The 25,485-nt window shown below is 45.1% G+C and overlaps 1 protein-coding gene across 10 annotated transcripts in view; it reads right to left on the bottom strand.

The window, feature by feature from the left end:
* WDR37 (WD repeat domain 37) overlaps positions 1–25,485 on the bottom strand; it is a 100,029-nt gene that overhangs the window by 55,993 nt on the left and 18,551 nt on the right. For all 10 annotated transcript variants that reach the window (XM_019034565.4, XM_063709842.1, XM_055353748.2 and 7 more), the window contains exons 3-9: positions 22,236–22,332; positions 20,114–20,209; positions 19,749–19,813; positions 15,681–15,816; positions 13,861–13,932; positions 7,032–7,076; positions 4,626–4,702 (exon numbers count right to left, since the gene is read on the bottom strand). In XM_019034565.4, coding sequence (XP_018890110.1) covers positions 4,626–4,702; positions 7,032–7,076; positions 13,861–13,932; positions 15,681–15,816; positions 19,749–19,813; positions 20,114–20,209; positions 22,236–22,332 — 588 coding nt within the window. The remainder of the gene's footprint in view (positions 1–4,625; positions 4,703–7,031; positions 7,077–13,860; positions 13,933–15,680; positions 15,817–19,748; positions 19,814–20,113; positions 20,210–22,235; positions 22,333–25,485) is intronic.

Below are 25,485 nucleotides of genomic sequence, written 5' to 3'. Positions count from 1 at the left end.
CCTGAGACGGGTGGCACAAGGAAAGGAACACCCAGAGACAGCAAGTTCAGGGTGGCACGTGCAGCTCAGTCGGGACGGGGGGCCCGAGGCTCACAAGGCTGGCAGAGGCCCCCAGACAGGCTGCAGCAGGGGGGTACTCGGGACGTCACCTTGAAGGCAGGGGGTGACGGGTGACAGCACTGCACGCGGCTGGGAAAACGGCTCTGGAGGGAGCACAGCAAAGAGCCAGGAGCAGCCACGGGGTGAACCCCTCAAAGAAGAAAAAGAAGGCTGAGGAAGTTAAACGAGTAACTCAGTGTAACCTAACTCACATGTGACAGTCATTCTGTTGATCTAAATCTGTTTCCACTACGCCACCCAAACGCTTCCTTATCAACACTGTGGATGTCAAGCAAAACTCACAGATGCAAATTTTAAAACACAAGACGTTTGCCCAAAAGCTATAATGATTCAAGATGAACACAGATTTTAACAGATTAGAGTTTGTGTTAAAATTGAAAATTAGAACTGCTAAGCAAATCAGAGTCAACACTGGCCGGCAAAAGCTTCAGAAAACAAAACTGCTTTCCACCTAAGGAGCCTCATTTCATCCAGTAGTGCTGGAAGGAGCCTCCCACGCCATTTCTGCAGGGACCTGGCCGTCCACAGGCTGCATTGCCTCCTCCTTATTAGGGAGGGCCCAACGCAACTGTGTGTGCAGTGCTCCCAGGACAGCTCAAGTCACAGCACATCACAGAGGTTCATCTTTAACTCAGACCCCCCAACACCAGCCCCAAATCTTGAGGTGGCAGCTATCAACATGAGAAGTGCGCTCACCCAACACAAGCAAAGTAGTAAAGAACAAAATAAAATTAAGTGAACATTCTAAGTAAACTATGAGGTGTTTTTAATGTAAGTACTGGACATGAATCTTCCCTCTGACAAAATTAGTGTTTTTCTTATTTTATTTGGAAAACAATCCATACATTAACTCCTCTGAATTTCCTGAGCATCAATGCTCACCCTCCTCACCTCTCCACCATGCCTGCCATTAGTGCACATTTTGAATTTCCTAAGCATCAATGCTCACCCTCCTCACATCTCCACCACACCCACCATCAGTGCACATGCTGAATTTCCTAAACATCAATGCTCACCCTCCTCACCTCTCCAACACGCCCACCATCAGCACACATTTCACTTGTTTCATCACTAAATGTGCGTGTTAGTGGACAGTGTTATGCACTACATAATGAATAGTCTGGCAATTCCACAAAGAGAACAAAACTGTGTTAATACACAATACATGCAGTTAAAAATGAACTATGATAACCTCTATTAGGACTAAAGAAAACTCATTTATCACTGGAATTTATTAACTGCTTAACTATCTCTACATAGAACAGTGTTTAGAATGTTCACAAAGCAGAAAACTCAAGGAATATTCCAAGATGAAAATATCAAAACTAGATTACTTTCATCCTTGCAACAATCACAGCCCAATACAAACTGAAACTTCTAGACGTGTACGTCATTTACACTGTCTTCCTGGCACCGTTCCCACCTGTTCAGGCACTGAACTGGGGGGGCTGAGCATGTGGGAAGATCACACCACTAACATTTATCCTGTCATTGAAACTAGGGAGATAACTGCTCTCAGAGAAACATTCAGGCCTCTTTGTGATCATAAACATAGGGCACTGGGCTACTGCAGAGAGCACAAGGCAAACAGTAAGTGAAGAATTTTATGAATTTATGGTATAAATACATGAATTCATTCTTCTCAATACACATCTTTTGTTACCTACGTTTAAATTTGAACCACACAAAATTGATGTCATACAGGCCATTAGTTGATGTGATGATAAAAGTCCATGAAAGATACACCAGATGTCTAATATTAAACAGATGAAACAGTGAGAAACAGGATCCAAACATAAACTGTAAGAGAGTGGATGGTAAATGTTTACTGTCTGTTGAAAGGAAGGCTGGAGCAGATGCATGCATACAGAGGTGAAGGAGCGTCTTTCTAGGCACTGTCTCATTCAACGCAGGCTGCCAAAACACAAGACTACAGGCCGAAAGGCTTCAACAACAGAAATTAGTTATCTTCCAGTTCTGGAGACTCTAAGTCCATGACCAAGGTGTCAATCAGTGCAGCTTCTGGTGAGTCCCCTCTTCCGGTGTGTGGCACCGCCATCCTGCCGTGTGCCCCTGCCATCCTGCCGCGTGCCCACAGGGGCTCTTCTATTAATATTAGCACAGAGAGGCTGGGCACAGTGGCTCACGCCTGTAATCCCAGCACTTTGGGAGGCCGAGCAGGGCGGATCACGAGGTCAAGAGATTGAGACCGTCGGCCCAACATGGTGAAACCCCGTCTCTACTAAAAATACAAAAATTAGCTGGGTGTGGTGACACGCACCTGTGGTCTCAGCTACTGGGGAGGCTGAGGCAGGAGAATCCCTTGAACCCGGGAGGTGGAGGTTGCAGTAAGCCAAGATCACGCCACTGCACTCCAGCCTGGGCAACAGAGCGAGACTCCATCTCAAAAAAAAAAAAAAAAAAACGGACAGATGGGGAGAGGGGGAGAGAGAGAGCGTGCACACACAAGAGCAGCCATAAGGGTGAGCTGTCTGGTGTCTCTTCTGACAAGGACACACTCATCCTATGGGATCAGGGCATCCCCTCCACTACCTCATTTTGCTTTAACCACTTCCTCAGAGGCCCCATCTCCAAATACAGCCACACTGGGGGTTAGGGCTTCAACACAGATTTCTGGGGGACGGAGACATTCAGTTGAGAACATCCTGTCCCTGGCCTCCCCCAAATTCATGTCCTTCTTGCATGGCAAATACAGTCATCCCATCCCAACAGCCCCAGAAGTCTTATTCCAGCATCAGTGCTAAGGTGTGAAGTCCCAAGTCTCAACAAAACATCACCTGAATCAGGACTGGGTGGGACTCAGAGTGCGATTCACCCACCTTGAAGCTGAGCTCCCCTCCAGCCGTAAACCACGGAACCCAAACAAGTTACATGTTCCCAAAATACAACAGTAGGGCAGGCACTGGACAGATGCTCCCTTTCCAAAAGAGAGAAAGAGGCAACAGGGAAAGGGTGACGGGGCCCAAACAAGTCCAAAACCCCGCAAGGCAAACTCCACGAGCTCTTCAGGCTCCAGAGAGCCCCTCTTGGTCTGGATGCGCCACCCTCCAGGCATGCTGGGGCAGGGGCGTCACCCCCTTGGCTCAGCCTGGCAACCCCACCCCCACAGCACTGGACCATGGGCAACCTGGCCCTGAAACCAAGGAGGCTCCCACACTTCGAAACCAAGGAAGAAACAGGCTCTCGTCCTGGGACTGCAGTGAGAGCTGCAGCCCTGCCAACCTCAGAATCACCTTCAGGGGCATTCTTCCCTCATCTCGAAGGGTGGTAAAGGTTCTCGCCCAAGCAGCTCTGGTTTCCGTGCTGTGGAATCCCAGCAGTCTGATGCCTTCCTTCATTCTGTCCCCACCGTGTCCCCTCTGGTTCGAGCTGGCGGGGTCTCTGGGTATGATCCCATCTCCACTCCTGGATCCTGCTGCGGTGGGTGCTTAAAGCCGTGGCTCCCACCCACACTCGCCTCCCTGTCAACTGACTGTTCAGACAAACCCTGCATGTGCTCTTCGGAACCGGCTTTCTCTTTTTTTTTGTCACAGGCACAGGCTGGGAATTTCCCAAATCTTACAAGTGCTCGTCCCCTTTCCCTTAACAACTGTTTCGGAGTATCTCCGTCCTTTCACACTTTATTATAAGCGAGGAGAGCAGCCGGGCTGCACCTTTAACATTTCATTCACAGGATCTCAGCTCAGCCAAGTCCTCAGCCATTTTGTAATGAGGATCACTTTCTTCCGGTTCCCTGTGACCTGTCCCTCGCCTCCTCTAAACCTCAGCAGAAAGGCCTTCAACATCCACTTTTCCACAACATTCTGTCTATGATACCTGCATTCTCTGAGATGCTAGAAGCTTTCTCTCCAGCTCTACCCTTTCCTCTCTGAGCCTTCACCCGAGTCCCCATCGATGTCCGTATTTCTACCAACAAGCTCTTCACCGCTATGGAGGCTTTCTCCACCAGGTCCCTGCAAATGCCTGCAGCATGTACCCATTCCCGGTCCCGAAGCCAGGTCCACACTGTCGGCATTCCTCCAGCAGCCCCCGCTCTGCGGTGCTGAAATCTGCCTCAGTTTGCTCTGGCTGCCGTAACAAAAGGCCGCAGACCGGGCGACGCATAAAAAACAGACATTTATTTTCTCACAGTTCTGGAGGCTGGAAGTCCAAGATCAAGCCAGTTCAGGTTCTGGTGCAGGCTCATCCTTACAGACGGCCGCCCTCTGGCTCTGCTCTTACGTGACACGGAGAGTGACAGAGAGATTGAGAACACAGGTGAGCTCTCCACTGTCTCCTCTTAATGAGGACCTCACGTAACCTCACTGAACCTTAACTACTACCTTAGAGGCCCAATCTCCAAATTCAACCATACCGGGGGTGAGGCCTTCAACACTGAACTTGGGGGGACACAGACATTCCGTCCATGACAGATTTTATAAATGGATTCTCAGATTCGCAGACATCAGCATCCTACACATTCGCAGGTAAGGAAAGGTGCTTACACTAGTGTCAGCAACAGGCTGGGGTGTCGGCAGCTGCACCGCGTATCTCCAGATATGAGCAGTCTGATCTCCAGAAGCTGAAGAGAGAAATCGGGGAAAATTACCCAAGGCACAGACCATGGTAAAATGCGCTCTTCACCGCCACTATGGCTAAGCAGCAGCAGTCAGACCTTTCCAACTTAGTGACCACTTAGTGAGATGAATGTACTTTTTACTTAAATAACTCTTTTCTGAGACTGCGTAATGCTATTGAAAATAGAGTACATGTCCAAAATTGAGGAAATAATGATTACTTATAAAACTATTTCACCTTTCATTTTAGCATAGAAAGTCCTGGAAGTTCAGAGAAAATGTACAAATAGTAGATTTTCCTCTCCATCTATCTAACCTAAGAAACCCTATCATATCAGAACTTACAGCTGCAATCAACTTTGAGATGTTCGGGAAAGCGACACTCATCTCCATCCATTCAACACACACGCGGCCTTTCAATGGGCCAGGCACCTATCAGCACTACTCATGTGTGCGGCTCCCGTCCCGCTCTGTTTTCAGCAGCCAGTTTGCGAGGAAACGCTTTGACTGAGGATTGGAAAGACAAAAGGACAGCACTGCGGGGCGCAGAACAGGCCTCGGACACCAGCATGGCCACCTCTCACCCACACACGGGCAGGCTGGCTTCCACCTTCTCTTCACTGCCACCCAGCTTCTCTAAAGGAGCTGCTCTGAGCTGATGCAGCACATTTTATGCAAATGAATGTACTGCCCGGACATGCAACTCCTCCTCAAATCAACATCATGCCCAATCCCAGTCTAACTCTCCTCTCTCCATGTCTGTTACCTCATGTTTCCAAGTCTAACCCTCCTGTCTCCATGCTCGTTACCTCACGTTTTCCCTCTAACTCTCCTCTCTCCATGTCCATTACCTCACGTTTCCCAGTCTAACTCTCCTCTCTATACCCATTACCTCATGTTTCCCAATCTAACCCTCCTCACTATCCCCATCACCTCACGTTTCTCAGTCTAACTCTCCCTTCTCTATGCCCATTACCTCCTGTTTCCAAGTCTAACTCTCCTCTCTCCATGTTCATTACCTCATGTTTCCCAGTTTCTCCTCTCTATCCCCATTACCTCATGTTTCCTAGTCTAACTCTCCCCTCTCTATGCTCATTACCTCATGTTTCCAAGTCTTCATCAGTTCCTGGATGTGTCTGGTTCCACCCTCTTTTCCAGCCCTTTGGTTTGAATCTGGACACATCTAATTGCCACCAGTCTCCTTGCCCCCTTTTCAATCATCCCACAAACCGCCAACTTCGTAAGGTGTAAACTCCTTGTCTGCTTTAGTCTTCATACACGTATGAAGGTGAAAGTCAGCTATGTGGTCTGGGCCTGCTCAAAATGACTCTCAGGCTAACCCTCCCACCACATTTCTCTCTCACATAGAAACTCCAACCAAACCGCATGACTCGCTGCATCCCACACACTGGAAATACTTGTCGCTGGGGCTCCTTCTTAAACAACTCCACCTGCATGAAGGGGCCAGTCATCTCAACCTCAGTGTTCTATTCCTGCGTCAGCACAATTTGGCCCATAGGCGAAAGCCAGACAGCCGCCTGCTTTTGTGAGTAAGTGGACACAGCCATGTCCACTCATCAGTGCACTGTCCGCTGCTTTTAGGCTGCAACAGCAGAACTCAGTACTGGCGACAGAGCCTGAATGTCCCGCAAAGATGAAAATATTCACTGCTTACTCCTTTACAGAAAAATCATAAGGACCTCTGGTCTACTGAAAGCCTACACACATCCTTCCAGATCATCACCAATGTCCCTGGGCTATCACGGGGATCTGTGGGGGTCTGACAATCTCACAGGAAAAGTCCTCAGTACTGTAAGGCTACCCTCCAAAAGCGACCAAGGAAGGCATGTTTTTAAAACTACTCTGAAATTATGGCAAATCCAAGCTACCACGGGTTAGATAAATTACCCAGAAAGAAGTAAAAATGCTGACATTGGCAACTTGCCGTGTCTCTGTGCTACTTTTCTCTTTTCCTCCATATCAGATCCCTACAATCTAAGGGAACAGAATGGTAACCACAGGGCCTCAAGGAGCTGCGTCTACAGGAACTGCGGGGGGAACAACAAACATGCTGATGCTGTACGGAAAGGCTTCGAGAAGACCATGAAGCCATCTTCATCTCACAATAAATCCAACTGCTTATCCACTACTGTCTCTAGAAAGTACTGCTCAATGTATTTTCCTTTATCCATTTCTCATTTAATTCATAAAATGTCTATTAAAGATTAACTTTCATAAAAGCCATGGATTATTCTGCTACGATAAGAAAGGAATATTTATAGTTGTTTTAAGACCATCTATCATTTTGTTCAATAAAGAAAAAAATCAACATACCAGTGAGAGCCAACTGCTCTGAGGGATGAAATTTGATAGAATTTACTGCAAAATAAAAATATGATAAAAACAGGTTTAAAGTGACAAAAACATGTTATCAACATTTATTAGCTATAGCGTGTATTTCAAAGTCAACATTAAAAGAACTATGAGTTCAATATTTGATCCTCCACTCAGTTAAATTATAAATAAATGTGTGAATTAGAACACAGGCACAATAAAAACAACTAAGGTATGAACCACCAAATCGCTACAGTTTAGGACCCCAGGAAAAGGATATTCATCATCTAGTTCTTTTTATAGACAAAGATGTCATTTTTAGCTAAAAATAAATCAGGATTAAAGAAAACATAATTATGACAATAGGTGAAGACAAATTATAGTGTGGCAGACACAATTTATTACCATAAGCCCCGCCCCATCCGCCTTCCTTCCCAGCCTAAGGACCCCAATCTGTTCTGTGACTAGTAGAGACGCCAGGACCCCAGAGAGTATAACCTCTGCCAGCCTCAGAGAATGAATCAGGACTGGGTTACACAGGCTATGATGTCCTCCCACTCTCCTTACAAAAGGGGTATTTGGCAGAGGTCTTCTTTTTTTTTTTTTGTGAGATAGGGTCTCACTCTGGTTGCCTAGGCTGGAATGCATTGGCACGATCTCAGCTCACTACAGCTTTGACCTTCAAGACTCAGGTGATCCTCCCACCTTAGCCTCCCAAGTAGCTGGGACATAAGAATGTACCACCACACCTGACTACTTTAGGGTTTCTTTGTAGAGACAGGGTCTTGCCATTTTTAGTAAAGACAAGGTCGGGCCAGACGCAGTGGCTCACGCCTGTAATACCAGCACTTTGGGAGGCCGAGGCGGGCAGATCACGAGGTCAGGAGATCGAGACCACGGTGAAACCCCATCTCTACTAAAAATACAAAAAATTAGCTGGGCACCGTGGCGGGCGCCTGTAGTCCCAGCTACTTGGGAGACTGAGGCAGGAGAATGGCATGAACCCAGGGGGGCGGAGCTTGCAGTGAGCCAAGATCGCGAGCCACTGCACTCCAGCCTGGGCGACAGAGCGAGATTCCGTCTCAAAAAAAAAAGACAGGGTCTTTTGTATTTTTAGTAGAGACACGGTCTTTTGTATTTTTAGTAGAGACAGGGTCTTGCCATGTCGCCCAGGCTGGTCTCAGACTCCTGCCCACCTCGGCCTCCCAAAGTGCTGGGATTACAGGCGTGAGCCACCACACCCAGCCAGAGGTCTGAGGAAGCTATCATTTTCTTGAAAAAGGAGCAGGAGACCCTGGCACTTCACCTTCCCCCTTGCTCCTGTCTTGAATGTAGACAGAATAGCTTGACATGTGGTCAGCAAGACCACAAGCACGCAGATAAATGCCAGCATTGAACACAGAGCCCGGCTCCACAGGCCTGACCTAGTCTGGAGCCCACACTGCCCACCTGGGATCTTCCCGAAGCAAACGACAGGAATTGGGATGGGGTCAGCTACCGTCAGTCAGCACCAGTCAGCAGAGCAAAGAGCTGACTCGTGTCACTCTGGGGACACCAACCCTTATTTCCACCCCTTGTGAAGAAAATGCATGTCTCTAACGTAGAACATATAGGAAATTTTACCAAATCTGAATAGGTTATCTCCTTAACAAAATGTTGGTAGCTATACCATTAGAATTATATTTTTCTAAGTAACTAAATGAAAAATGCTAGAAGATAGCCTCATTATTAATATTAAAATACAGATAACTGTGGGAAAAACTGGTGGAAACCGTGTACACTTATAAGCAATAAACTTAAGCATTCAATGGAGCTAAAACCAAACGATCACTAGAACCACTAACAAATAGTATTAATGCTTCCAATTTCGATGAGAAATTTTGGTAAGATCAATCATCAATTTTCACTTTATTATGTCTATCCCAACCTTCAGCTAATCACAAACGAAGCTGGGCCACTGTGAGGTGTGGGTGGAACGCACCGCACCACAGAAGGAGGGGGAGGACAGGCACATGGTGACGGGAGCTGTGGAGGCAGTTGCTTCGCAGCACTGCTCACCCAGGCAAAATAATGTGAAAACTGACCCCTGATCTTACAAAATCGGCACAGAATCATGTTGGGGTTAGGATGAAAACCACGCCTGTATAACAAGGCCCTCGAGAGAGCTCAATCACCCCCAGTCACCTTCCATAGTGGACGGTCAACAGGCCGGCTGGAGCAGGAAGGCCGGGGCAGCACGTGAGCCATGATTTAAAGGCGCGGCAGCAGAATCCATGGGGCACCTGCCCCAATCCACAGTGGCCACGAGGGGAGCAGAAACGGGGATGCCAGCCACGGCTACCCTTCATCCAGTGTCAAAGGCACTGGCTCTTTCCATCACATGCACATTTAACTGTCATAAAATTTAAGCTGAAATCTAAAGAGAGAAGAACAAAGGGGACAACAACCTCTGCCACCAGTGTCACCTCTGCCTCTGAGAGGCGCAGACACAGTGAAACTGGGACCCTCACCCATTTTCCTCTCCTGGGGGCCAGAGCAGGGAGTCTGCTGTTGGGCATTGTGCTCAGAGGACCCAAGAGGAAAGAGGCAGAGTGTGATTCAGGGTCAAGACCATCTCCTTGTAGAGTTGTACTGATTCAACTCCCACCAGCCCCACCACTCCCTTTAGTTAGGTCAATTTAAGAGATCAAAACATCTCCAGGCTGGGCACGGTGGCTCACACCTGTAATCCCAACACTTTGGGAGGCCGAGGCGGGTGGATCACCTGAGGTCAGGAGTTTAAGACCAGCTTGACCAACATGGTGAAACCCCATGTCTACTAAAAATACAAAACTTAGCCGGGCGTGGTGGCAGTGCCTGTACTCCCAGCTACTCGGGAGGCCGAAGCAGGAGAATCTTTTGAACCAGGGATGCAGAAGTTGCAGTGAGCCGAGATCCTACCACTGCACTCCAGCCTGGTGACAGAGCAAGACTCCATCTCAAAAAATAAATTAATTAAAAATAAATTTTAAAAAAATACAAAATTTAGCCAGGCGTGGTGGCGGGCACCTGTAATCCCAGCTACTCGGGAGGCTGAAGCAGGAGAATCGTTTCAACGTGGGAGGCGGAGGTTGCAGCAAATGGAGATCGCACCACTGCACTTCAGCCTGGGTGACAGAGTGAGACTCCGTCTCAAAAAAAGAAAAATCCCCTAGTGGAAAAACACAAACACAAGTCCCCAGGAGGAAGAGGAGAGACACATGCAACACGACAGCGTGCCAGAAACACAGGCGTCTTCTCCCCTCTCCGACACCTCTCTAAATGCAGGAGGCATCCTGGAAGAAACAGGCACAGACCCACAAAGAAAGAACTAAAGAGACGATGAGCGAAGAGACGACACCAAATACTGGAGGCCAGAAGAGCAGATGGTGATGGTGAGTGGGTGAGCACGGGAAGGCTGAATTGCGGGTGAGCACGGGAAGGTTGAGTTGCGGGTGAGCACGGGAAGGCTGAATTGCGGGTGAGCACGGGAAGGCTGAATTGCGGGTGAGCACGGGAAGGCTGAATTGCGGGTGAGCACGGGAAGGCTGAATTGTGGGTGAGCACGGGAAGGTTGAATTAACCTGCGTGAAGAACGGAAAGCCAATAAAAAACACAAGCCAGGCACAAGAACAGGAAGAGACTTCTTCCTGCTGGGACAAGGCAGCCTCTGTGGATCCACTCAGACCCCCTAGTGGAATTAATTATAAAAGCTGCAGATAAACAGCAAAAAATAAACAAAAGGCTTGAAGTCATCATGGAAGCCCTGAGGCCCCCAGGCCCAGAGGCCCCAGAGGGAAGCACCGGAAGCCCCACTAGCTGACGCACTCCCTCAAGGCACAGAGACCAGCCGGAGCGAGGGTGCAGTCCAGACGTGAGGGGCCGCGACAGGAACTGAGGCTGGATCCCTCAGGAGAGGCAGCCAGGAAGGAGCGGGCCAGCTGCTCGCCTCCCCCAGGCACTGACAGCACCTAAACTGGGCATGAGGGCGGACACCAAGCAGAAAGCAGCCTCTAAGAGCTAACACGGAGAGGACTGTCAGATGTAACTAAAGCTCAGGACCTGTGAAGGCACACCCTTGAAGGACAACTCCCTTAGAACAAGGGAAAGCGAGAGGAACAGCAGAATCCCTAAAGCCTGAAACCCACCAGCCACCAACCCTTAAGTCAATCAAGGCTTGCCGTCCACTCTATCTGCTGGCCAAGGGAAAATTAAATCCCCTCTAGAGAACAGAAATGACTATGCGTGTATGTACACGTCTATGTGTGGATGCAGGCATATCCCGTTTTATTACCCTTCACTTTACTGTGCTTTGTAGGTACTGGATTTTTTACAAATTGAGGGTTTGTGGCAACCCTGCATTGAACACCTAATTGCCACGATTTTCCCAACAGCATGTGTTCACTTCATGTCTCTGTGACACACGCTGGTAATTCTTGCAATATTTCAAACTTTTTCTTTTTTTTTTTTAATTTCTTTTTGCCAGCACCTTGACCTTGGATTTTTGCATTATTATTATATCTGTTAAAAGTGACCTGTGATCTCTGACGCTACCATTGTCATTTTGGGGAGAGGCACAAACTACACCCACATAAGACCACAAACTTACTCAATAAATGTTGTGGGAGTTATGACTGCTCCACCAACCAGCCTTTCTCTCATCTCTCCCTCTGCTCAGGCCTCTCTACTCCGAGACAAAACAATACTAAAATTAGGCCAATTCATAACCCTACAGTGGCCGCTAGGTATTCCAATGCAAGGAAGAGTTGCACATTGCTCCCTTTAAATCAAAAGCTAGAAATGATTAAGCTTAGTGAGGAAGGCAAGTCAAAAGCTGAGACAGGCTGAAAGCTGGGCATCTTACACCAAACAGCCAACTTCTGAATGCAAAGGAAAAGTTCTCGAAGGAAAGTAAGAGCGCTATTCCAGTGAACACACAAATGACAAGAACGCCGATACACAGGAAGTTTGAGTGGTGGGGATTGATTAAACCAGCCACAACATTCCCTTTAGCTGCAGCCTAATTCAGAGCAGGGCCCTGACTCTCTTCAATTCCCTGAGGGCTGTGAGAGGTGAGGGAGCTGCGGAAGAAAAGCTGGAAGCTGGCAGAGAGTTCTTTATGAGGTTTAAGACGCCGTCTCCACAACATAAAAGCACAAGGTGAAACAGCAAGTGCTGATGGAGAAGCTGCAGCAAGTTCTCCAGAAGATCCAGCTGAGCTCATTGGTGAAGATGGTTACTCTAAACAACAGGTTTTGAATGCAAACAAACAGCCTTATATTGGAAGAATATGCCGTCTAGTACTTTCCTAGCTAGAGAGGAGACATCCATGCCTTCGAAACTTCAAGGGACAGGCTGACTCTTGCTAGGGGCGAATGTGGCTGGTGACTTTCAGCTGAAGTCAATGCTCACTTGCCATTCCAAAAATCCCAGGGCCCTTAAGAATTACGCTACATCTCCTCTACCTGTCCTCCATAAATGGAACAACAAAGCATGGATGACAGTACATCTGATGACAGCATTGTTGACTGAGTATTTTAAGCCTACCATTAAGACGTACACCTATCATAATACAACTGGCTCATTGACAATGCACCTGCTCACCCAAGAGCTCTGATGGAGATGTACAAGATGAATGCTGATTTCATGCCTACTAACACAACATCCATTCTGTAGCCCAGGGATCAAGGAGTCATTTCAATTTTCAAGTCTTAAGTTTTTAACCTATGCACATATATTTAATTTTTTTAACGTTTCTGAAGAGGAAATTTGAATGAGGAAACAGAATACAGCACTCGTTCCTGTAACAGCGTTTTGCTCTACATTTGAGCACCAATCACACACACGCCAGGCACTGCTAGAAAACTGCAGGTGACACTGTGGCACCCCAGCCAGTCTGTGGGATGCCAGGGGAGGAAGACAGGTAAGAAGGCAGCACGGAGGAGGAGGTCTAACACGGGAAAGGCGCCAGCCTGTCTACACACTAAGGGGAAATGTCCAGGGCAAGAAAGAGAAGACACGGTGACAGCAGGAATGGCCGAAGGAGAGGAGGTCCTGGGAAAGGGGAGGGGAAGGCTCCACAGCTCATCAGGGCCCTGGGGACGGGCAGATGGGCGCTCAGAGCCACGGGCCCCACCCACACCTGTCCCTCTGTGCACACAGGCGATGCCACCTCTCAGCCTGGCAGCGTGGAGGGTGTGAGGGAGGGCGAGTGAGCAGGTGAAGAGGGCACTGCGGGGGAAGGAACCACACAGCACATGCGAGAGGAAACAGAAACAAACTCTGGTCAGGAAACTGGTACACATACAGCTCTAAGTGAAAAGGCAGAAAAGAGCTACGTGGACAGCGTTAACTAACTACGTGGACAGCGTTAACTACGTGGACAGCATTCACTACGTGGACAGCATTCACTACGGGCATGCGAGCACATTCATGGAGTATCCTTTATTGAATACATCCAAGTTATCACTACATCAAAAGTAAACCTCTAAAACAGATATGTATTTTGTGAAAAATAACGCACACATTTCAGTTACAAAATTTCCTACATATGGGTTATATACAACCTTACATAAAATGCAGACTAAGACGATATGTACATTGTTTAGGGAGTTAAGCTTTTCCCTGTTATTGAGCCCATACAAGCTCAAGACAGAGTTATCCCAGTCTCTGAACAGACCACACTGTCCCCTGACAACCAAAACAGTAAGGCTTCCTACACAGTAGCAGCTGGCTTTATCATGCACGATTTTAAAAACACACTGGAGAAGGCAATGGCCTCTGGCTACAGCACTCCTTAGGCAGTGCTTACCTGAGCCCACGTGGCCTGCGTACTTGACTAGGCACTTCCCTGTCTCTATGCTCCACAGCAAAGCCGTGTGATCTGTAAGATGGAAATGAAGAAGTCAGAACTTAGCTATCATCAGTTTATAGTTTTTCAAATGAAAGAATAAGACAAATACTCTAAAAATGGGAAATTACACGACCACTGATATCTCTTCCACCTTTGATTCTATTACTCTGTATGCTTCAATTGATCAAAGAAAACATTTCCCAAATGGGAGAAGCTGTGATCTGTCTGAGGCCATGAAGTCAGCTAACGGACAACCACAGACTCGATTTCCTACTTTACTATCAGGCTGGCTGCATCATGCTGGAAAATGACAGACAGAGGTCGTTCCCATCACAGTTTCATTATTTTATTAAAGTATTAAAATGTTCCAGAACATCTCCCAGAGTTCAAATTCAAACAGCATCCAAATCCAGTTACAACTGTTGAGATAAGCATGTCTTTGGATCTTTGGGTCTTTCTCTTATAACCATGATTTTTTTAAGTAGATTTAATGGGAAAATCTGAGAAATAAGCACCAATTAGCCAAATGAAATTTCGGAAATATCAGAAAGGACCTTTTAATTCTTTTTTTAAAACTATGATTTCCAAAGCAATCCAAGGCACTCATCCATGAAAACAGTTTCAAAGGAGAAGCAAGAACTTTCCTTGCTTTTCAAGTGGTTTATCACATTCACTTCCGCCTCTAAAAAGCAGAGTCCAGTGAGTGATTAACGTCTCACAAGCTGGGACGGCATTTTCAATGAGCACCATTTGTAATTTGAGCAATTTTTATCTCAAGGGGTATTATGCCACCTTAGATAGCTTTCATAAAATATCTTTTTTCAGAGAAAACAAAGGGTCACTTTCCACACTCTGCCCCTGTGATTCTGTGGGCAAACACCTGCTGGGGGAGGCCATCAGCCTCCACTGCTGGCTACATGCCCAGGTAGTGCTCACTTTCAGTGAGTACCAAACTACTGTCCCTCAACTGCACTCCACTTGTGGGAAAAAAGTCAAATACATCTACAAATCAGAAACACACTTGGCTGTGGATAAGAAAAAGAGGGCCAGGCACGATGGCTCACGCCTGTAATCCCAACACTTCGGGAGCCCAAGGCGGGCGGATCACAAGGTCAGGAGATCAAGACCATCCTGGCTAAACGGTGAAACCCCGCCTCTACTAAAAATACAAAAAAAAAAAAAAAAAAATTAGCCGGGCGTGGTGGCGGGCACCTGTAGTCCCAGCTACTTGGAAGGCTGAGGCAGGAAAATCGCTTGAACCCGGGAGGTGGCAGAGGTTGCAGTGAGCCGAGATTGCGCCACTGCACTCCAGCCTGGGCAACAGAGCGAGACTCCGTCTCAAATAAGAAAAAGAAAACAAATAATTGGAATACTGATTCCTCAACACATTTAAGTTAAATCCATTCCAAACAAGTATTTCTTTCCTCAGATACTTGGTTCACTGTGAGTTGCAACGCCCTACCCACGGGGACCTGGAAAAGACAGGGTGCAGATGCACATCTATTCCTGGGAGCATGGAATGCAGGATGCAGCTGGACACCCACCCACGGGACCACAGAATGCAAGGTGCAGCTGCACACCCTCCCACGAGACCACGGAATGCAGGACTTCAGGCCACAGCACTAAGCATCACCAAGGGCTAATGTGTGGGTTCCACTGACTCCTCCATGACGCTTTTGCATCTAGGGTTCCTCTGCCACAGAAAAGTGAATGTCCCTCACTCAGGGATTAGGCACAGCCATGCTTCCGCAGGCTGGCCAGGTCCGTGTGCGACTCACCGGCTGATGCAGTCCCGAGCACCACTGGCTGTGTCTTGGCCACGCTGACATCCCAGATGCCGTCCCGGTGGCCGATGTACTCCTTCACGAGCTGGCAGGCAGCTCTCGATGTCGTGGTCTTAAAGCTGGAGACAATCTGAAACCGAGATGGGGAGTCTCGTGAAACAATTTACTGAAGTAAATTTTTCTAAGTCAAGAAAGAGAAAACGAAAAAGACGTCTTGGAAAACGCACAAATCACTGACTAGGACAGTTAAAGCATCAAGGAACACAGCGCAAGTGTGAGCTGAAACGCCCTGTGTGGAAAGAGTGGCGGGTTCAGCTCATATCACAGAGAATGCGTGCATCTCTCGCGGCGACCTGTGCAGGCTCCCCCACCTCAGTCTGACAGCCAGGCATGGAAGGTCTCACTGCAGAAGGGTGGATTTAGGTGTTTCAGGTCCTCTCCCGCAAACCCAAACCATGAGACAAAATTTCCAAATTCTTAGAAAAAACAAATCGTTAGCTAGCCACTCAGACACAAAAAAGTCAGGAAGGACATCCCAAACCCTTAACTTTAGCTAATGACACTGATCGCTGTACATGTTCACATTTTGCTGTTTTTGAGAATTTACACCAACCACGTATCATCAAGTGTAAAAAAAGCCTGTGGTGGGGAGGAATCAAAAGACGACACTAATAGGTGTGCCGGTTTGCCCAAGACTTGGCGCTCGCTCAGAACAGGACCAGCTATGAGGATGCAGGGCAGCGCGGCCATGGGCCCCTGGCCTTTTGGACATGCTCAGCCTAGCAGGAGACAACGCGAACACATCACGGACCACAGAAAGGCATCGTCTCGAATGACAACACACACAGCAGACAGTTCTCATGCCCTCCTGTCAGGAAAAATATGAAGTGAGTGAGGAAGAAACTAATTCAACACAACGATTTCTGCAGAGTTTGCTTTTTAAATTTTTCTTCGGTAAGAAAACGGCTGTCCAGCTGTTAAGTAAATCAGAATAATGTAGACTTTTGAGAATAAAACAAAAAAACTAAGTGAAGAACTAAAATCAGTGGCATTACACAACTTGTTTTAAACACTGATTTGGCATAGCCCTGAAAAACACATCTAAATTCATTCTTCCTAAGACCATGAAAGCACAACCCACTGTCACATGGATTTGGGTCCGCACCCTCGAGTTATTCTCCTCGGATACAGTGACATAAAAGGCTGAGGAAGAGGCCAACATTTTCACCAGTAACAGGAAGAACTTCCACTGCAACTGGTCACAGGAATTGCAAAAGCACTTGTTCAACCTCAAACCCATCATTATCCTCTTTTCTTTCTGAACACTAATATCCTATTCAATCCAGGAAAATTATGCCTCCACAACATGGGAGATGCTTTTGCTTACAGAAAGTGTCATTCAGATGTTAAATAATATTGTAACATTTTAGGAGGGAGTGAAATTAAAGGACACACACAACCTCCCACCATAATAAGCTGTGGTAAATTTCACTTTCCAAGTCTCTCACCATTTCTAACATTAATAACCGTATTGCAGTAAATTTCATTTTCCAGGCCTCTCACCATTTCTAACATAAGTAACAGTACTGTAGTAAATTTCATTTTCCAAATCTCTCACCACTTCTAACATTAATAACAGTATTATAAGAAACAAACTACTAGAGTTACATTCTTCACCTGCTCCATTTGCAGGGTAAGAATAGAGTGGCTCCTTCCCAGAGGCTCCGAATGCACTGCTGCTGGAGCTGTGCTGCTGGAGCTGTGCTGCTGGAGCTGTGCAGGGGATCATGTGCCATTTTCAAATATTTTCTCATGTGTTGCTTCCAAAATGCCCACTGCACTTTGACCATCTATTACCTTAACTCTTTTTCCTTAGAAAAGCTGACTTAGTCGTCATTACCAAGAGGCCCAACAAAACAGACTGAATTACTTAGAGGGAATGTTCATAACAGAAAAGCAGCAGAACGAAGCCGCAAACTGACGCTCACGCCCGTAATCCCAGATCGTTTGAACTGCGGCGCAATCTAAAGCACGGTTGTGAAAATGTTTGCAAATATTTTTGAGAAGATAAGTGTCTTTCTTTGTGGAAAAAAGCCCTTTCTGATTTTTATAAGTTTCTTTAAAGTGGGCTGCAGGTTAGACTTCCTCACTTCCCTCCCCCATAGGCATCAGAAATCTCATTAGCCACCCAGGAAGGGGAAAAACCTCTTCTGCGTTCACGTAACACACTTCTGTGTTCCCGCTATCCCACCAGGCACGTTACTTGCTTTTCGTGGCTCTGGGTCAGAAGGAGGGAGAGTAATAAAGCTAGACTGTAGCTTTTCTCTTGCTGCATTCATGCTTAGCTTTGGCACCAAGAATCCACACTGTAGTACCAATCAGAATATATTCTGTTACCAAATTATTTCTTCAATCTTCAGATGTCTTATATTTTCATAGTTATTTTTTACAATGGGTACGGGCAGTGTGCAAAGGCTATAAAGATCATTAGTAATATGCTTCTTATAAATTCAGATGAATTTCTAGTACCTAAAATGACTGGGCTTTAAATATCTCTAATACATTTTTTTAAAGCAAAGCATTACTATACATATCCTTACCCTTGTCCAAATCTTATTTTTTACTGCTCATGGTAAAGGACAACTTTATATAATCATTTCTTCCTCTACTTCGGTAATAATGAGAAAGTTTTGGAATTCCAAGACCATACATTGTATACATACAACTGTACACACCAGAAAAAGCAACATAATCCAAGATAATGTAAAAAGAAATTAAATGAGGAAGAACATAATTTCACACTTCATTATGAAGAAAAAGCTTCAAGTTAATTTATTAAAAAGTTCAAAACTTGTAAGTATAAGCTAGACATTACATGGCCAAAAAAAATCAAATAAATTAGCAACTTACATTCTAGATGTTATCAAAGGAAAGTACAGTAGAAAATACCAACAATTTCAGATTTTCTTTTGAATAACAAAGATTTACCAAAGACTATCAAGTGAGAACAAACGGCAGAAGGACTAAATTTGCTCTATTAATTGCAGTTAATCTTACTATAGATGTCATGCTAAATTAACTTTAAACTCAAGGAAACAAATTGGAAAACTAAAAAGCTAACAAGAACTACTTACACCATCATAGCAAGATCACTGAAAATTTCGATTTATCTTTTGTATCCTTGAAATATGCCAAAGTACAGATGCATACAAAATTACCTCAAAATATCACTTGATAGTAATCCATCACAGACAAATGAATTCCCACAAATTAAACCCTTTCCACTTTAAGAAGGTGAGCGCGAGATACTTTAAGAAAATACAAAACACCATGAACATCCCTATTTGCCTCAGAGACAGATCTTTACTTCCTGATCACACTTAGGAAACTGAGGAAAAGAACATAATGAACTAAAATGTAACTTTAGCTCAGGACATAATTTTCACTAATTTGTACCTACTTATTAGCTTCCTCCAAATTCAGACCCTTTATATTAAGCCAATTAACAACAGAAATTATATATTCCCTCTAAAGACAATATATTTACTAATACATCATATATTAATCCCTGTAGGTACTAAGGTAAGCTACTATGTAAATGCCTGCATAGTGACATTCTTTTTTTTTTTTTTGGAGTCGGAATCTCGCTCTGTTGCCCAGGCTAGAGTGCGGTGGTGTAAGCTCGGCTCACTGCAACCTCCACCTCCCAGGCTTAAGCGATTCTCATGCCTCAGCCTCTCAAGTAGCTGGGATTACAGGCACCCACCACCACGCCCAGCTAATTTTTGTATTTTTAATAGAGACAGGGTTTCACCATGTTGTCCAAGCTGGTCTCAAACTCCTGACCTCAAGTGATCCACCCACCTTAGCCTCCCAAAGTGCTGGGATTACAGGCATGAGCCACCATGCCCAGCCAGGACATTCCTTTAAAAAACTAAATTTCCCTTAAAACCATTTATCTTTTTCTGCTATGCCTTTCTAATTGGAAAATAAACAACTTAAAGTACACATCTGCACACCTTAACCACCACATGATGGCTCAAGAGCCGGTGGCCTGCATACCTTGCTGGTGGAAGCCTTGTAAGTGGTCTTCAGTTTCTGGGAGAGCTGGCTGGTGCTGTGACTGGCTGCAGGGACAGAGAGTGACAATCAAACACAATCACACAATCAAAGACCCACAGCCTCGCAAATGAATCTTATGTCATGCACAGGAAGAAAGGGGGCCCAGAAAGGCTCGTTTGACCCTAGTGACACAGAGCCATGGCAGAACAAGAACCGAGCTCCTTATTCTCCTAGACTCACACCTGAATTAGATAGTTCGAGGTCTGCTGACAGCAAAACGCAAACCAGCCAGCATCCTTCACTAAATTCCAAATTTCCTGCATGTATAATCTGCAGAACAAGACTTTCATGGGAATTCACCTTACCTTTTGTTTTGAGTTGGCCCTTACTCAGCTCTGCTCCATCAATCGCTTGTCCTTCAGCAGCTAAACGTTCATTAAGAGTGTCGATTTCTCTACGTACTGGGAAGAAAAAAGTTTTCAAAAATCTAAAGTATGTTTTTATGTTTAAGTGTACTCACCACTTCCAAAACTCGCACACAGAAAAAATGCTATATATTAGTGTTATATAAACAAAGACATGAATAATATTCTAATAAGCAAGATCACAATTCATAGAGTTCTCAAAAAACTAAAGAAACCATTTGAGGCTGGGTGCGGTGGCTCACGTCTGTAATCCCAGCACTTTGGGGGGCCAAGGCAGGTGGATCACGAGGTCAGGAGTTTGAGACCAGCCTGACCAACAGGGTGAAAAACCCTGTCTCTACTGAAAATACAAAAATTAGCCAGGTGTGGTGGTGCATGCCTGTAATCCCAGCTACTCAGGAGGCTTAGGCAGGAGAATTGCTTGAACCCGGGAGGCAGAGATTGCAGTGAGCCGAGATCGCGCCACAGCACTCCAGCCTGGACAACAGAGTGACACTCCATCTCAAAAAAAAAAAAAGAAAGAAAGAAACCATTCGAGATACCATTCCAAAAGTAAAAGCTCACACACTTGCTACACTGTGGAAGACACTGCTATCAGGCTCTCAAAGACAGCACCTGCATTTCAACATAGTTTCCATAGTGCTTGATTCTGCACGATTAAAAACATTATTCTGGGCTGGGCACAGTATCGCATGCCTGTAATCCCAACAATTTTGGAGGCGGAGGCAGGCAGATCACTTGAGGCCAGGGGTTCAAGACCAGCCTGGCCAACATAGCAAAACCCCTTCTCTACTAAAAATACAAAAATTAGCCAGGCGCGGTGGTGGGTGCCTGTGATCCCAGCTACTTGGGAGGCTGAGGCATGAGAATCGCTTGAACTTGGGAGGCGGAGGTTGCAGTAAGCCCAGATCACGCCACTGCACTCCAGCCTAGGTGACAGAGCAAGATTTTGTCTCAAAAAAAAAAAAAAAAAAAGTTGAAATGATTTTTCCCTCTGAATTGTAAAGGTGGACTCTTTAAAAAGGAGAATCCAGTATTAACATTAAAATTTCCAAAAGCAAAGTTTAAATGACAGAGGATTATATTCTCTTCATTATTCATCCAACCACACCACTTAGTTACAGAGTGAAAAACAGCTTAACAATGGAAATGCTCTTTGTTAGTATTCAACTTTTGGAATCAACCTGTAGATAAAGCATGAAAGACTTGATTATAGTTACATTTGTCTAATACAAATTTTATAGTTTGGGTGTGGTGGCTCACACCTATAATCCCAGCACTTTGGGAGGCCAAGGTGGGAAGACCACTTAAGCCCAGGGGTTTGAGACCAGCCTGGGCAACACAGTGAGACCCTGTCTTTATATATATAAATTTTACAAACACAAACCCTAGAAGGAGAAAAACTGGCAAGTAACAGAGCAGCGCAAAGGACCTGTTTATTTCACTGTGAAGCATTAACACTAAAGCGGATAGATCTAAAACCAGAAGATGATTACTTACACTCACAGGACTAACCACCAAAAGAACCAAAAGCAAAAACATGCAGAAAATGTCTTCCTTTGAAGAGTGCGATGGGCTTGAGGGGTAATGGTAGATTTCTTTTTATACTGTCTGATAAATTTTTAAGCACATATGGCCATTACTTCCAAAAGAAAAAAAAGAAAAATTAAAGCCAAGCTAATTCAAAATTGTTTTGATTTGTCTTTAATAAGTCAGATATAGTATATGCATCAATTTTTAAATGATGGTATATTAATAAAAAAGTAAATCAATGTTTTCTCAATTTATGGTGTACTTGGTGTAGGGAAAATGATAAGATCCATGTATTTTTTATTTTTTATTTTTTATTTTTATTTATTTATTTTTGAGACGGAGTCCTCGTGGGAATTATACCAGACCCACAGAACTGCAAGATGACAAATCTGTGTTAGTTTAAGCCACTAAAATAAGTTTAAGTTTGCTACAGCAGAACAGAAAACTAATTTAGTGATGAATGTCTATTCATAAATTTGACTATGGATAGGTAAAGCTATAAAAGTATATTAAAATAGGAGATACTCACATTCTAAGTTTTCGATATAAAGGTTTTCAAATTCTCTTTCTATTTGACCAAACAGTTCCAGAAGTGTACTGCGAACTGAGGAAGGCAGTTTAGAATCCTGCAGAAGAAGACTTTGTTTAAAATGAATGAATGAATGAAAAACTCTAAGTACAAATATGCTTTTTCCAAAGTGAATTATCTTTTATTCTAAACTCTTATTTTGTATTATTACATATTTTTATATATAAAATGCTTAAAGAGTTTAAAGTTCCAAATTTCTGCCAAGGAGACTATAAATCAAATTGTATAAACGGCTACCTAGTATGATATGGGATTTGAAAACAAACACTCCTTCAAAATAACACAATTTTTCCCTTTACAAGAGAGGACATAAGCCTACCTTATTTTAAAACTTACAAATTTGGAGAGAAAGGCGGCAGCTCCCATAAATGAACTATTATAAACAGCCTCTGAGTGCCATCATACACTATCCTACAAGTATTTTAATCTGCTAGACCCTCACGGAAGAGGCACCTTTGCAGAGTTCCCGCCATACCCACTGCACTTCAAGTAAAAGCACAGTCACTCTTCCCGTCACTCTACGTAACACCTAAAAGAGTGTTGTGAAGAGGAAAAAAAGAAAAATTTCACAAAAAAGAGCCAAATGTCTATTAATTGAGTGAAAACATTAACTTTTAATTTCCCGCCCGGGCCACGCTCTTCATGCCTGTGTGTTTCCCGCACCCCTGGGAAGGCGAAGGGAAGGAGCTACATTGTCAAGTGTGGTCCAGCAAGTAAGCAGGTCCTGAGCACCAAACATATCACAGGCACTCACTGCTTGGACACACCAGTCAACAGGAGCCTGCTAGATACAGCCATGTGCCACTCCAACCTCCCTGAGGGCATGGCCTATGCACTATTTGGTATGTGTCCCCTACTCCCAACACCCAGAGTAATTTTCAAAAAAATCCCCATCAAATATTTCTAAAATAGTGTTTCAATACTTACCTTTTTTTTTTTTTTTTTCGAGACAGAGTCTCACTCTGTCACCCAGGCTGGAGTGCAATGGTGTGGTCTCGGCTCACTGCAAGCTCCGCCTCCCAGGTTCAAGCAATTCTCCTGCCACAGCCTCCCCAGTAGCTGGGACTACAGGCGCATGCCACCACACCCAGCTAAGTTTTGTAGTTCTAGTAAAGACGGGTTTTCACCATGTTGGCCAGGATGCTCTCAATCTCCTGACCTCATGATCCGCCCGCCTCAGCCTCCCAAAGTGCTGGAATTACAGGCGTGAGCCACTGCGCCTGGCTGATACTTAATGGGACTTTTCAAATTTACATATAGCATAAACTTTTTTATTCTGATGAGTTGTAAACTTTTTTTTTTTTTTTGAGATGGAGTCTCGCTCTGTCACCCAGGCTGGAGTGCAGTGGCGCGATCTTGGCTCACTGCAAGCTCCGCCTCCCAGGTTCGTGCCATTCTCCTGCCTCAGCCTCCTGAGTAGCTGGGACTACAGGTGCCCACCACCACACTCAGCTAATTTTCTGTATTTTCAGTTAAGACGTGGTTTCACAGTGTTAGCCAGGATGATCTCAATCTCCTGACCTCATGATCTGCCCACCTCGGTCTCCCAAAGCTCTAGGATTACAGGCGTGAGCCACCGCGCTTGGCCGAGTTGTAAACTTTTAAAAAAGACGCATTATATTTATTAAATCCTTCTGAGATTAACTTAAAAGACAGAAATTTTAGGGAAAAATGACAGCATTTTAGCAATGTGAGTTTTACAGTTATCACAGATTTCTCACAAAAATTTTACAAACCACACACACACACACACACACACACACATATATATATACTACTTTAAATACTGAATCTACTGAATTGGTACTATAGCCTCTAAATATCCTTCTAAAACCAATGAAGAACATGAAAAAAAAAGAAAGGAAAATGTAACTATAAAAATTAAAACTAGGCCATCAAAAAGGACGTCCCAGTCAGGCACAGTGGCTCACGCCTGTAATCCCAGCACTTTGGGAGGCCAAGGTGGGCAGATCACCTGAAGTCAGGAGTTCGAGACCAGCCTGGCCAACATGGTTAAACTCCGTCTCTACTAAAAATAAAAAAATTAACCAGGAGTGGTGGCGGGCACCTGTAATCCCAGCTATTTGGGAGGCTGAGGCATGAGAATCGCTAGAACCCAGGAGGCAGAGGTTGCAGTGAGCCAAGATCACTACCGCACTCTAGCCTGGACAACGGAGCAAGACTCCGTCTCAAAAAAAAAAAAAAAAAGAAGTTCCAATAACTATGAAACATAAGCTTGCACTGAACTGAGAATCACTATTAGTATTTTCCCTGCCCTGTGGCCTCTGCACGCCCCATTCCCTCTCTGTGAACATCCCTCCCCACAAGCATCACCTCCCCAGAAGCCCTTCTGACTCCTATACGAGGCCAATCTCCTCCTACAGAATCAGTTCCTACTCATCTATACCCATCATGATTTAAGGCTCTTATTGTTCAGCAACTAATTACATCATGTCATATATACTTGAATATTAAGTGCATATTAATATAACAGTAGTTGCTAACACATGGACACAAGGAGGGGAACATCACACACCGGGGCCTGTTGGGGCGTTGGGGGGCTGGGGGAAGGATAGCATTAGGAGAAATGCCTTATGTAGGTGACAGGTTGATGGGTGCAGCAAACCACCATGGCACATGTATACCTACGTAACAAACCTGCTCGTTCTGCACATGTACCCCAGAACTGAAAGTATAATTTAAAAAAAAAAAAAAAAGGAATTGCTATGGAAAAGAAAGCTGAGAAGTTAGCATTAACCTCACTTTATAATCAAGAAACTAAATGCACAGAGAAATGAGGACTTGTCCCACTAGAGGGCAACTTGAGCCCAGGAAGAGCACGCTTACAAAATGACTTTCAACCTTTTCCATCAGTTCTCCCTTTCTGTGCCATTCAGTTTCACAGACTCTCAAACGAGTTGTTAAACTTTTGGTACCACTTGAGAAAACTGAAGACACTACTGCCGTGACTCAGCAAAGCTTTTAAATGAATTTGTTCCATCACATCGACACCAACACACACCTGAAAGCACCTGCACGCACGTGCGGGAAGCAGCCAGCTCTTCAGGCCGCAGCCAGCACTGTGTGCACGTGGACGTCGCAGTTCTCGGCAACGACAGACCTCCTGCGCCTGCGCGAACCTGGCTTTCTAAACTACTTCAGATTGGCAAATCTGAGACGTATAAAGTTA

The sequence above is a fragment of the Gorilla gorilla genome, chromosome 8 (assembly GCF_029281585.2).
Source record: "Gorilla gorilla gorilla isolate KB3781 chromosome 8, NHGRI_mGorGor1-v2.1_pri, whole genome shotgun sequence".
Taxonomy (NCBI): Eukaryota; Metazoa; Chordata; class Mammalia; order Primates; family Hominidae; genus Gorilla; species Gorilla gorilla.
The sequence above is the reverse complement of the archived record's forward strand: the minus strand, read 5'-3'. Positions and strand labels throughout refer to the sequence as shown.